This window comes from Manis javanica, chromosome 3 (assembly GCF_040802235.1).
Source record: "Manis javanica isolate MJ-LG chromosome 3, MJ_LKY, whole genome shotgun sequence".
Lineage (NCBI taxonomy): Eukaryota > Metazoa > Chordata > Mammalia > Pholidota > Manidae > Manis > Manis javanica.
This window is the reverse complement of record NC_133158.1, coordinates 70,874,742-70,888,216: the sequence shown is the minus strand read 5'-3', so window position 1 is coordinate 70,888,216 and position 13,475 is coordinate 70,874,742. Positions and strand designations below refer to the sequence as shown.

The following is a 13,475-nucleotide window of genomic DNA, read 5'->3' as shown; positions in this document are numbered from 1 at the left end:
GATAAACAGAGGAAATTCAGTTTTTGATTTTTGCCCTGAAGAAGCATGTGACTTAGGTAAGCACAGATAAAGGTTAACTAACAATACACAACAATAAAAAAAAAAATAAGGAAAATTAAGTGTGAAATGAGTGGTGTAAACTATGGTGCTCAACAATGTATCAAAGGGCCTATAGCATTTTGCAAAGAATATGTGTGAATTACTGCCCATATACTGAAAAGATACCGTTTCATAAGTATATATACATCATTCTTAAAATTTTTGTAGATGTTTCTGGGGAAATAACACATACAGTTATTTCAAAATATCTATGATGACTTTCTCTTACTATGTAGTTCTTAATCAGTGGATACTAGACATACCTGCTATTATGTGAGATGTCTACAGTCATTTTTTGATACTGAGAAGTTCTAAAATATAAAAAGTGGGAAACCACTGGGGTGGAAAATTTATGATACAGGGAAAGGTCTACTTTGATTAGAATGGTCTAGGGTGTTAGATTTTTGAGGGCAAGAATTATGTCAATCTCTGAGTCCTCGGCCCCTGGCCCAAAGTAAATGCTTAATGTATGTTTGTTGAGTGAAATGAATTAACAAAGGGCATTAGAGGAAAATTCAAAAGAATTAAAAGTTGCAGATGTAGGAAACAATAAATATATTATTTTTATTGGGAGCCCGATTTTCAGTAAATGGGGGAAGTTGTTTAGGATAAAGAATGTGGAATCTTTTGAGAAACACAAGGATGTGGTAAAAATGATGCTCAAAGGAGAAGAGTTCATTAATTGCTTGTATTAATAGAGAGAGCTGAACTGTGTACATAAAAGCTAAAACATTAGCTAATTCCAGAGCCATTTTTACCAAGCTTTTAGAACACATGTTAAGATTCACTCAGGGCATATCTGCCTTCCTAATTCCATCTACTTAGGCTAACATTAAAATTGATTGCTGCATCTCCTCTGGTAGTGGTAATGCCTAGTGTTGTGTTTATTGGGCAGAATATTAGAAATTTAGTGCAAATAATCCTCAAGTAACTGAAAGTTGTTTCAATTGCAGTTTAAAACCTGAATTCATTGTTCAAATGCTTGAAAAGAATTTGTCTTCTCTTGCTTCCACCTCACTTCTAGATTTTCCTAAGTACAGATTATCTTCTAAAGTTAAATTATCTTACCTTTTCAACAGTTGATGTACAACCTGTCTCCATTTCTTCACCTTTAACTTGCTAGTCAGCCCGTTCCAATCTAGTTTCTACCTTCTTCATTCAAACAAAAAACAATAAAATTCTATCTGAGATCATCCCTATTACCTCTAAGTCATTAAGTCAATAGACTTCTTTGGCTTTTTGGCCTCGCAACAAAATTTAGCCTCCCTTTTTTTCCTCTCCTAACTTTAATGCTAAAACAAATTCCTGGTTCCTCCTCCTACTGCTTGGTCATTTTTTCATAATCACCAGTGCACATTTATTCTCCAACAGCTAGAGATAACACGCTAAAAATCCCTCAAGTTTCTGTCTAGTCCTTCTTTTCCTCTTACTCTTACTTCTTACTTGCAATGTCCTCTTGGGAGTCACCAACTGTGAAAGCTGAACTCATGCTCCGGTTTCCCACTGCTTTTAGAATAAATGCAAAAGCCCTTATCAAAGGCTATAGGATGTGTATGTTTCTGTTTACTCCCTACTCACCTCCCTTTCAATCCCTCTGTCTCTCCAGAGCTAGTTGGCTCCTTAAGGTACTTGTATTTACCATGTTCCCTCATTAGCAAATGTTCACAGTGCTGGAAAATGTTCTTCCTTTCCTTTTACCAATGTAATAATTGGAATTCAATTCTAAAAGTTCAGTCATCACATTTTCCAGGGAAGACTCCCTTGTCTTCCTAGACAGTCCAATCCCCTATTATAAGTACTTGTGCAACTAAGTCATAAAAACTGCCACAGCAGCAGTTTATACATCTCCATAATTATTGGATTGTTTGTCTCCACATAAGTTCAGTGGTGGCAGGAACTGTATGTGGTTTGCTCATAGTTGAATCCCTAGTAGCTGGCATCCTGAATGGCAAAAATAGATGAACATATTTGTATACATACTATGCTAAGTAAATCTCTATGTTTAAAGTTTAAAATGTGTTATTCTGATACCTGGGCACACTTCAACTTCTCAATTACTTGTATGTTTTGGGAGTATGCAGCCTACCATAAAACACAACAAATCACTAATCTTAAAACTGCACAGTTAATGAGTAGAAATCAGGGTTCAAGGAGATATGACTATAAAGTGACAAAACTACTTTTTATATTACAAACATGCAGTATTTGGGAAATAGCAAGCAAGGAATGAATAAATATCTGCTGAATATATGAACTTATAGGTATATGATACATAATTAAAGGAAAATTCTGACAATTGTAGACCAATTCAGCTTGACTTCTATAGTCCTAAAGAAAAGTTTAGGGCCCAAACTTCAAAATTATAGGGAACTGGACTTAAGATATTACAAAGGAATGTGTGAGATATTTCCATATTATAACTGCTGTTCAGAATAATTCCTTCTGAAAGAGTACATGCCTGAAATATCTTATCTCCCTCAATGCTGAACACAGTAAGAATCTCAGACAGAGCCGTAGTTTAGTAGATACTTGCTTGATCAAATGAGCTTTCAGAGCCTATGGCAATTTCAATATTGCTATGGTGGCCCATATCCACCATTTAAGGGTGAATTTAATTTTTGGAAACAGCAAAAAAAGGCATTTGAAGTCAAATTTGATGAACAAAACAGATAAACTAGGCAATAAATTTTGGCTTATAAAAGATTTAAATAGTAGTGAGATAATGTCTGTAATAGCTTAGCATGGACTCTGGCACAGGGTAAAAAATGCCCACTTAACCATAGGTATTTTTATTATTATAAACTGAATCTGAGGACAGATTCTCAAAAAGGAATTTAAAAAGGGGGACATTGTAAGAATCAAAGTGTAGTCATTCTTTCAAAAGAAACAAACTTATTTGAATTCATAGAAATCCTGGGATAGAACATTTGTTAAAATCACTCTCAAGGCTTAGCCGTATTACTGACACTATACCATTTTGTTGTTGTGTTTCATGGTAGTTTGCATGCGCCAACCTTGACGATAGGGGTAACTACCTACCGTAGAATCTGGCTAAGAATTTTTGCTATAAAGAAGTGAATGCAAAATCCTCAAGATTAGAGTATTATCTTACATGAATGTTTCTTTCTTATATACAAATTTAAGTCCTTTTTCCATCCAGGCATTCTTTGGGGCCCTTCAGTTGGTTGTGCTCTCCACACACTGGGCTGATATGCTGATGTCAGCAATCTCCATAAAGAGAGAATACAGAAGGAGAAAGTAGAAATTGGAACCTTGTCCAGGAAACTCAGATTACAATGTGTATGCTATAATTAGAGTACTTTTAAAAAGTGAAAATGAAGCTAAACCTTTACCAAATACTATTTCTGGAATAAGTGAATTATTATACATTTTGTGAATAAGAAAAAGACCCCACCTGGGATCTCTCAGCTAGTCTGGCATTTTCCTGCAGGGCTGCTGGGTGTCTCTGTGGTTGAGGTTTCGCTTTCTTCTGTACAGACTTCTTCACAATCTTAGTCTCTGAGATGTACTCTACATCAGAGTCTGTTGCTTCTGTGTTTCTTTTCAAGCCTTTGTGGTTGACCAAAAGGTCAAAGGATGCAGCAGATTCATGCTTCAAGTCATCATCCAAAGGCCTGATTTTCTGAGTTTTTGTATTTTCCTTATATAACAAAGAACATGTTTTTAGTCTCTGGTTGCCATTTTATTTGTAATTAATTATCATTTCCCTCAAATCCTTATGACATTTACTACTAATAAAAACTTTAAAGAGCAGAGCCTCAGAAAATAGGTTTCAACAAATATATACTATTGTAATGGCTCATTCAGAATTTGTTCCAGCAGAGCTGGGCTGAGTCAAGAAATACGGTTTTGGAGGAACAGAAGACCCCAAGACAAGAGCATAGTGTGCTTCCTCACTTCTTCCCAACAGAGATTTACTTGCCTTTGAATCCCTAGTGCATATATATACCAGTAATCTATTTATCTAAAGGTTGGCTGGGGTTTATCAATCCCATCATCTAACTGTTAAGAAATGAGAGTAACTAAAATTTTTCTTTTCCATATTTTTTTTATATATGATTGGTCTAACTGAAACACTCTAAAAGTTCAAGAATATTCTCTCTAAACTTTGAATTTTAGATAACAGACATTTGAGGAATATAATGTAATATGACAGTTAGCAAGTATGAAAAATAATGTAGGAATTTCATATACAACATATTTCTAGGCAAATATACATCCATAGATTGAATCAATGTCTCTCTCCCTTCCTGCCTCTAAAATACATCCATAGAAAACATTGGAAAGAAATATTTAACATATTTTAAGTGGTCATCATCTCCAGACTGACTTAAATTTTCTTATTTATGTTTTCCCTAATGAACAATTACCACTCCAATAAGACAAAGAATGATGGCAATTGAAAAAATTTATTAGTGCTTCACTTTCTGAACCCCAAAAACCATGATGACATTTTAACCTTCACAAATTTTATCATTCATATAGGAAATATGACACAAATGAGTCAATACTACTTTACTCACCTTAGATTCTGAAGTTTGGCGGATGGCAGTGAACTCAGTGATCCTACTTATCGGTATAAACTGAGGCTTTTATGGAAAAAAAATCATTAAACAAAAGTAAATAAAAATAACTTTCAATTGGCATATTACAAGTTCAATATTCCTCATTTCTTAAAGATGTTTCAAGATTGCCTACCCTTACTAATAATTATTTAAGGGGGTCCCTTTCAGTTAAGATACAGTGTAACAATGTTCCAGTTAGTGGTGACTGGACAGTACAAAAGAATCCAATGGTTTTTTTGAAGCATTACAGATCAAATGTCCTATGAGCAATTTCAGGGTGCCAGTGTATCAAACAGTGTCTCCACAGCCCTCATCTCCCCTCTCTGGAGAAGCTTTGTTCACCATTTGCATTTCCCAGCATATGGAATTAATCTGACCAACAAAAACTCCATTTCAGAGCTCAGGACCTGAGTTTCAGGGAATTCTTAGCACAGAGTGGCCTTAACTCCTTCCCTTATAACTGGTTGCTACCTTATTCCCCAAGTCCACCAGTTGCCATGTACTCGGAGGCATATCTAGAGAGGAAACATTTACTCTTCCTGAAAAAAGGTGTCTTTTAAGTTAATATTTTGAAGTGATCATTGTTAACACTAAAAAGAGATGTTAATAAAATACACAGAGAGAAGATAAAGAATAATGCAGGCCCTACACCCCAGTCCCAGGTTCACTCCCCTTGGGATGAGACCCTGATCAGGGGCCTGCTTGCACCTCCTTTATAGTGCACATTATCTTTCACTGTGCCACTGACGACATCATGGTATCCAGCTCACTGTCCAGATTCTCTAGGGCAGAAATTTACCTTGCTCTTAGAAGCAAGTGTACTTATTTACAAATTGGAGTCCTGACTCTGAGAGTTGGATCTGTTGTCTGCTGAAAACTTCTGAAATGGTGTCTTTTCCTCTCTCCTGAGATCCAAAAGCCCCTTGGTGCATCTTTCAAGCTGCAGATATCTTTAAGATAACCCTTCCAAATGGAATTACTTCACCTCTGCACCTGTACCCAGCCCCAACCAGTATCTCCTGGTACATTTCACCTTTTGCCTGGTGACATCACCCAACACCCAGATCTGAGCTAGGTTATCCTTGGCTCATCATCAGTCTCAATCCCATCCACATACTCAGTGATCAAGCCCTGTGGATTCTCCACTTAAATCTCCTTTAAATTTTAAACTTTGCACTCACATCAAGTCATTATGCTTTTTAAAGGCCTTTATCATCTTTTGATTGACGTATTGTCTATAATCTCATTTTCTTGCTTCTAGTTCAGATTTCTGTAGACCTATATTAAAACCACTTTCTACACATATTATTTTCTTTATTAAAATAAGGAAGAGGAGAAGGAAAGAAGAGGGAAGGCATTTTCAAAATGGGACATATGTGATTAGAATCACTTGGTAAGCCTTTAAAAAAATAGATGCCAAGTCCTTACACCCTAAAATGTCAATTTAGTTGTGTAGGATGGATCCTGATATCAGTGTTTTTTAAAACTCCCCTAGTGATTCTAGTATGCAGTCAGGATTGCAAACCCCTAGCCTAGAAGACAGAGTTGCATTTCTGCAGCAACTAGCACATGCAATGGCACAAAGCAGACATACAACTTAACTTTATTCTGGAACCAAACAGCACCTAGGATGACCTACAAGCTGCTTTCAAATAGTTACACCTTAACTTTCTAAATTCCTCTTCTGAGCCATTTTCTATCCTCTGACACCTGCTGCTGCCCTCAATGACTTAACTCCCAATCTCCTTTACCATTCCACAGGTTCACTTCCATGTTCTCATGTCTGTTTAACCTGCTTTCTTTGCCTGTAATGATCTTTCCAATATTATCCATTTGTCAAATTTCACTCCTCCTTCAAGTCTCAGTTCAAATATTACCCACTCAGAGTTCCTTTTCCAATCCCCCAAAGTTAATTATTTACTTTATCTTCTATGGCCTCACTGCAGTAGTCCTTTTAGGATGTCGATATAGATAATATATTTACATGGAACAACATACATTTTAAGAAGTATATTTTTTAAGTCTCCTTACTAGTCCATTCTATTGTCCACTTCACATTCCACTAACAACCACTGCTGCTACTTTTTGTTTACTTTTCTAGAGATTTGTTTATACACTGTATGAACATACATAAATTTCCCTTTCTGAGGGAGAAAAAAATGACTTTATATTATACACACAGTCTGTATCTTGCTTTTTCACTTAAGGATCTATCCCAGAGATCTTTCTCTATTAGTACTTAAAAACCTTCTTCATGCCCTTTTACAGCTGAATTGGATTCTAATGTATTGTTGCTGTAAAAAATTGTATTTAACTATACTTGTTGACTGACATTTAGGTTTTCTCAATATTTTTCTAGACAAAATATTTTGCAATGACTTGTAAAACAAGTAATTTTGCAAGTAGGTAATTTCATATTTGGGTATGCCTATGTATCAATTTCTGAAAGTGAAACTTCAAGTCATAAGGTATATGTATTTGAAACTTTGATAAACACTGCTAAAATGTCTCCACCAGGCTTTCTGATGGTCCAGCATTTGGTCATTCTTGTGAATATTCTGAGAACACTTGGTACACATATTTTCTATTTTGAAACTTTATATGCAATGTTATTTTTATTGGTTATTTAGGTATTCCTAGGCTGAGAGCAAATTAAAGTTTACTATTACTAGTATGATTATCTCTTTTTCCGTATATCATTTGTAGGTTCTGCTTTATGAAACTCAACAATACATTGCCTGATGTGAGGGATTTGTACTTAGTACATCCTCATTGTGAACTGAAAACTAATTAAATGCCCTTGCTTGAACTGCTTAAGGCTTTTTCCCTTGAATTTCAACTTGTCTGACAATTAGGTTGGACCTCTGTTTTATTTTTGTCTGTTTGTCTAAAATAACATTTTCAGCCTTTCTGAATTACCATTTTAGATGGGTGTCTTATATATAATCCAAGCTTAGTCTTCGCTTTGTGATATAATGTGAAGTTCTTATCCTTTATTAAGGTAAGCTGAGACCATTTATATTTATTCACACATAAATTGATATATTTGTGTATGGTATTAGTCATCATATTACTTTGTTTTTATGATTTCTCTTAAGTTTTTAATAATATAGTCCATTTTCTTTGTTTTGTGTGTGTACTTCTGATATATGCAGGGTTTTTTTTCCTGGTGACTACTATTTTTTAGTTATATTTTATATGACTTTATATAATACTTTTTTCTTAGTTCTATTTTTAGGCAGATATTATGTTTTCTTTCTCAGTGTTTGTATTAGTACCAAAAAGTTTTCTTAAACTGCTTAAATGATCCCTCTTTCTTTTCTGTTACAGATGCTGCAAACAAATTACCTTTCACCTTCTTTCATTCTTGAACTCTTTTTTTTTTACTTGAACTATTTCTACATTGCCAGGGGCTTTAATTCAGTTTAGTACCTAATGTCACATGTTTTAGTCTTAGTTCTATAGTTAAAAATAGTCAATGCTTATTGCCCTTTCTTGGCTGTGAAATTTTTAGACATCTCTCAGCTGGTTGAAGTTTGATCTTTGTTTCCTCAAAAATGGATCATGAGAATAATATTTCCTGAGTTATTTCCTATTTTCAAAACCATTTATTTGCAGGCTTTTTATTTGAAGAATGGCATGGTAAATATAAAATTGTTGGCCTTTACCTCCTTTTCTTGAAGAAAACTAATACAAATTTTTTTGTCTCTGTAACTGATTTGATCTTTATGCTTATTCATCAAAGGATTTTTTTTCCTACTCAACTGTAAGTTGAGAAATTTTACTAGGATATATCTTATTGCTGCTCTGGGAAAGTTTTCTCTATCACATAGTATACTGTTTCAAATATGAAGCTTCAAGTTTTATTTTTTGTGTGAGCAATTTTACAGATTTATGTCTTTAAATATTTGTTCTCCCCTTAATGTTTCTTTGGATATCCCAATTATACAAATATTGGATCTCCTTTTCCTATTTTTATTGCCATTATTTTTGTAACTATAAGCAATTTCTTCCTAACTTCTATCCATTTTATTTGATTTTTTACTTTTATACCCTGTAGCAGGGGACAACAGACTTTCTCTGTAAAGAGCTTGATAGTAGCTATTTTAGACTGTTCAGGCAAATGAACAGTTTCTGTTGCATATTCTTTTTTTTAACCATCCAATAATGTAAAGATAATTTTTTAGTGTGAGAGCCATACATGAATTGGTGGTGAGCTAGATTTGGCCAATGGTAGTAGTTTGCTGACCCCTGCTCTGTATTGCCACTGTGTTTACCAGAGTGATAATTTGCACTTGCATTTTTTGCAATTGCATGATTTCATATATTTCTTCTATTTCTTTCTTTAGTTCAACCAAATCATTTTTCATTTTCATTGTGTCCTGCTATTTTAACATCTCTACCCAAATTCTTGTACTTCTTCTTTGAGGTCTTCCTTCATATAAATAACGTTTTTCATTAAGTTTAAAAAAAATCATCTTTAAACGTGTATGGTTTCCTTCTGATCTGTGTCAACAATTTTTTCTTTTATTAATTTCCAGCTGTATTGAGATATAACTGACATTCAATTCACTGCACATAATTCAAATATGTAATTTGATTTTTTGACATATATATATATATATATATATACCCATAATAATCATCAAAATAATAAACAGATTGATCATCTCCAAAAGTTTCCTTGTGCTCCTTTGCAATTCCTTTCTATACCTCTTCCTACTCTCCTCCCATCCCACTGACCTCCTTTTGCCTACTGTAAATTATCTGCATTTTCTAGAAGTTTATATTAAGTGAAATCATACAGTATGCAATATTTTTTGTCTGGTTTCTTTCACTAAGAATTATTTTAAAATTAATCCACATTCCTCTGTGGTTCAATAGTTCATTCCCCTTTAATGATGAGTAGTATTCCACTGATTGGAGATACTAGTTCGCCCTTTCACTTATTGGTGGTCATTTGGATGGCTTCCAGTTTTTGGCTATTACAGTGAGCATATAAGTGCAAGCTTTTGTGTAGACATATGCTCATATTCATATATTCATTTGCTGCGTATATGTCTCCTTTGGTGAAGTGTCTGTTCAAATGTTTGATTTTTTAATGGTATTGTTTGACTTCTTAATGAATTTTTAAAGTTCTTTACATATTCTAGATACAAGTCCAGTATTAGAGATTATTTTATAAATATTTTCTCCCAATTTCAATATCTTAATTGTGTCCTTTTTAACTTTAAAGGAGTCAAAATTTTTATATTTTCTTTTATAGCTTATACTTTTTATATCATATTTAAGAAATATTTGCCAAACTCTAGGTCACTAAAATTTCTTCCTATATTTTCTTCTACATGGTTAATCACTTTAGGTTTTACATTTAGGCCTACAATGTATTTCAAGGTAATTTTTGTATTGACGTTGAGAGTCAAGGTGATTATTTTTGGGGAACATAAGTCTGTCCAAATGTCTTGATATCATTTGTTGAAAGATTCTCTCACTGAAACATTATATTAAAAAAAACTGAGAATATATGTATGTGTGTGTATCTTTGTTGGAAAAAAAAACTGACCATGTGTGTGTGCCTATTTCTGGACTCCTTATTCTGTTCCATTGCTCTATTTGTCTCTTTTTACACTAATACCACACTGTCTTTGTTACTGTAGGTTTATAATAAGCTTCGAAATTAGATAGTGTCAATTCACTACTTTGTTCTTTTTCAACATTATTCTGACTATTCTAAATCTTCTGCATCCCATTAAGTTTTAGGAAGAGTTTTCAATTTCTACCAAAAAACTTGCTTGAATTTTGACTGAGGTTGGGATAAATCTATAGGACATTTGGGGAGAACTGACAGCTTAACAACAGTGAGTCTTCAAACCCATGAACATAGGTCATCTCTCCATTTATTCATTTCACTTAATTTTTCAGCAACATTCTGTAGTTTTCAGTATACAGGTCTTGCAGATGTTTTGTAATTTATTCCGAAGTGTTTTAATGCTATTGGCAACAGTGTTGTGTTTTAATTTCAGTTTCCAATTGTTTGCTGCCAATGTGTAGAAATAGCTTTTATACTGATTTTGTACCCTGCAAACTTTGCTATGCTCGTATCACTAGTTCTAGTAACTTTTTAAAATAAATTCCACCTGATTTTCTACATAGACTATTACATCTAAAAGAAAAAGTTTCACCTCTTCCTTTGAAATCTGAATGCCTTTTATTTTTTTGTTTCTTTCTCACACTGTCTAGAACCTCCTGTACAATGTTGCATTGAAGTGGTGAGAGCAAACCTCCTCACTTAATTCTTAGGGAAAGAGAATTTAGTTTTCCACTATTAAATACAATTTTAGCTGTGCACTTGTAGATGCTCTTTATCAAATTGAGGGACTTTTCTTCTGTTCCTGATTTTCTATGAGTTTTTATCACAAACGGATGTAGTTGCTTTTTTTTTTGTGGTGTTCACTTATATGTCACTGGGTTTTTTTCCCTTTCTTGTGGTATCTTATTTATGTGATATATTTATGTGGTGTCTCTTTCATATTTCACTGGAATTTTTTTTCCTCTTTTGGTATGAGTCTTGTTTAGCTGCTATACTAGTTCATTTCTCAAACACACCATTTAAAGAGTTAGGTTGTCTGGGACTAGCTTTTTGACAGTTTTGTACAGGAAGGGTAAGTAAAGGATAAGATTCTAGGTTAAGTTTGGTTTCCCATCTTCCAATACACGTGCAAAACCTCCTTTCTTCTCATCTCTACAAACAAAACACTGCTTTTGCAAATATGGGTTTTTAAAAAATACTTTCATATGCATTCCACATCTACTTCTATGAACCAAAGACGGTCTGGAGGTCCCTGTTCCTCTTTCCTACTGCAGCCGATGACTATAGCTTTTCCATCTCCACATGTGCCCTTCCTCAGTAAGTGTATTTGTATTGATTCTTTGGATGTGCTATTGATGGCCTTTTTCTTCCATTTCTCTCCTCTTCCTCCTGTAGAGTCCTGCATAATTTTTTAGCAGCCCTGAGCAATATTTTTGCAAATGTCTTCTAGTTTGAAATTTGAGTTCATATTTTTGTTTTGTTTTCCTTGCTGCTCTTAGAAGAGTTCCAGAATTCCAGAAAGAATGGGAAGATGCTAAGTCTACATAGGCATATTTACACCAGAAATATCCCAGAACACTACTTAACTTTATCATGCTATATATCACATATGTATATATGCTATGTATCACATGTGTATTGAGCTATGTATAATCTTATAGTTATATATTAACATGTGTGTCTCTCTCAATAGATTGTGAACTTCCAAGCTTATTTTTTTACCTGCAGTACCTAGCACAATGTTTAGCATTTCATAGGTATTCAATAAAATGTTGATGATGTACAGGATAAAAGATGGCCCCAGGGCCCATTGTTCTTCTCTTCCATAGTTAAAACACTGCCACAAGTCTATTCTGTATTCATAATGTGACTCCTCCCCCTGAACCATATGTACAACGAGTTCCTCTAAAGGACCCTATGCCATGAGAGCCTGTACCCTTGAGCACCAGCCCTCTCCCATTCTCTGCTCTGAGCTTGAATTGTATTTCTCATCTGTTTAGATTTACCCTGCCCTCTCACTCAGGACCCAACTTTCCATTTCAAATTCACTTAAGGACTATTTCAATGACTGTTCTGATATTAAACTCAAACCCCACGTCTTGTGCCTCTTGATTAATCTTGTTAATCCTTTGCCTACTGATTATCTTCTTTGTCTGAATTTGGTTCCTTTCTCTATCCTAACTCCTGTAGAGTTGGGTAAAATTCAAACTTAATCCCATTTGACTTGTACTTCCCACCTTGTTCCTTATGAGCAAGTGTTTTAAGGAAGTTCTCCCTCCTTCCATTAGTCTTGCTTGGCCAGACCCAGCCTTCTAACATAGGGTGTGAGTCCTCTTGACACACCTGGGAGTTCCAGTCTGCCCCAGAGAACTGGTATTTGTTCATGACTGCTTCAGAGTGGCATGGACTCCTCCTTCCTCTATTTAGAGAATCTGCAGAAAGGTCTTCTAGCCATGGCCACCAATAGTAATTCCAGGTATTTGAATAGATAGGTAAGTAATATCTAAAATGCTTCTGAACAAGAACTGATCTAGATTTTTTGGAGCCTGAGTTTTACACAATTTTGGGGACCCTTCTTCAATGAAGTTAGGGATGGGGACATGGGAGGGGCCTTTTGTAAGGGAGGGGTTCTGAAGCTTAAGCTTAAGGAATTTTTGTAGGGCAGAGATCAAATAGGTATATTTGCAATGAAGCCCGAATTAGTATTCCTTCCTGTGAAAATTGTTTCAGGCAACATGCTTGAATCTCTACTTCTTTCTCCATCTGTGTAGATGTAAACAGGAATGACTGATTGACATGCAAAGAGGGATGTAATGTAGCAAGACTGTCCGCCACTGTCAATGCTATTTCTGTCCTTCTCAGAGGAAGGAAGAGTTCCCTCTGGACTGACATTCCTATTGGCCCTCAGCATGTGTGTCTGGTCGCTTCTGTGAAAGCCAGGAGCAGACAACAATGGGTGGTATTCCTCAGTTCCAACCCGCAGGACAGAAGGGAATCTCTGAAGGCAGGAGCAGAGACTCTCCTGGGATGCACCCCCCCCACCCCACCACCCCCCCCGCACCAGGCTAGGCCCTGAAGCCCTCTAAATACTGGTGTTGCCTCAGTGTGTTTAGTAAACTACAAAGCTATTCTGTCAGGAAAGGATTAGTTAGAAAATAATTTGGACAAGCAATTCAAGTTAAGGAAGTTGAAGAGGTACT

General features: G+C 35.1%; 1 protein-coding gene across 1 annotated transcript in view; it reads right to left on the bottom strand.

Moving 5' to 3' along the window:
* MORC1 (MORC family CW-type zinc finger 1) overlaps positions 1-13,475 on the bottom strand; it is a 157,934-nt gene that overhangs the window by 37,424 nt on the left and 107,035 nt on the right. The window contains exons 18-19 of the mRNA XM_073230415.1: positions 4,644-4,709; positions 3,515-3,760 (exon numbers count right to left, since the gene is read on the bottom strand). Of these exons, the coding sequence (XP_073086516.1) occupies positions 3,515-3,760; positions 4,644-4,709 (312 nt within the window). The remainder of the gene's footprint in view (positions 1-3,514; positions 3,761-4,643; positions 4,710-13,475) is intronic.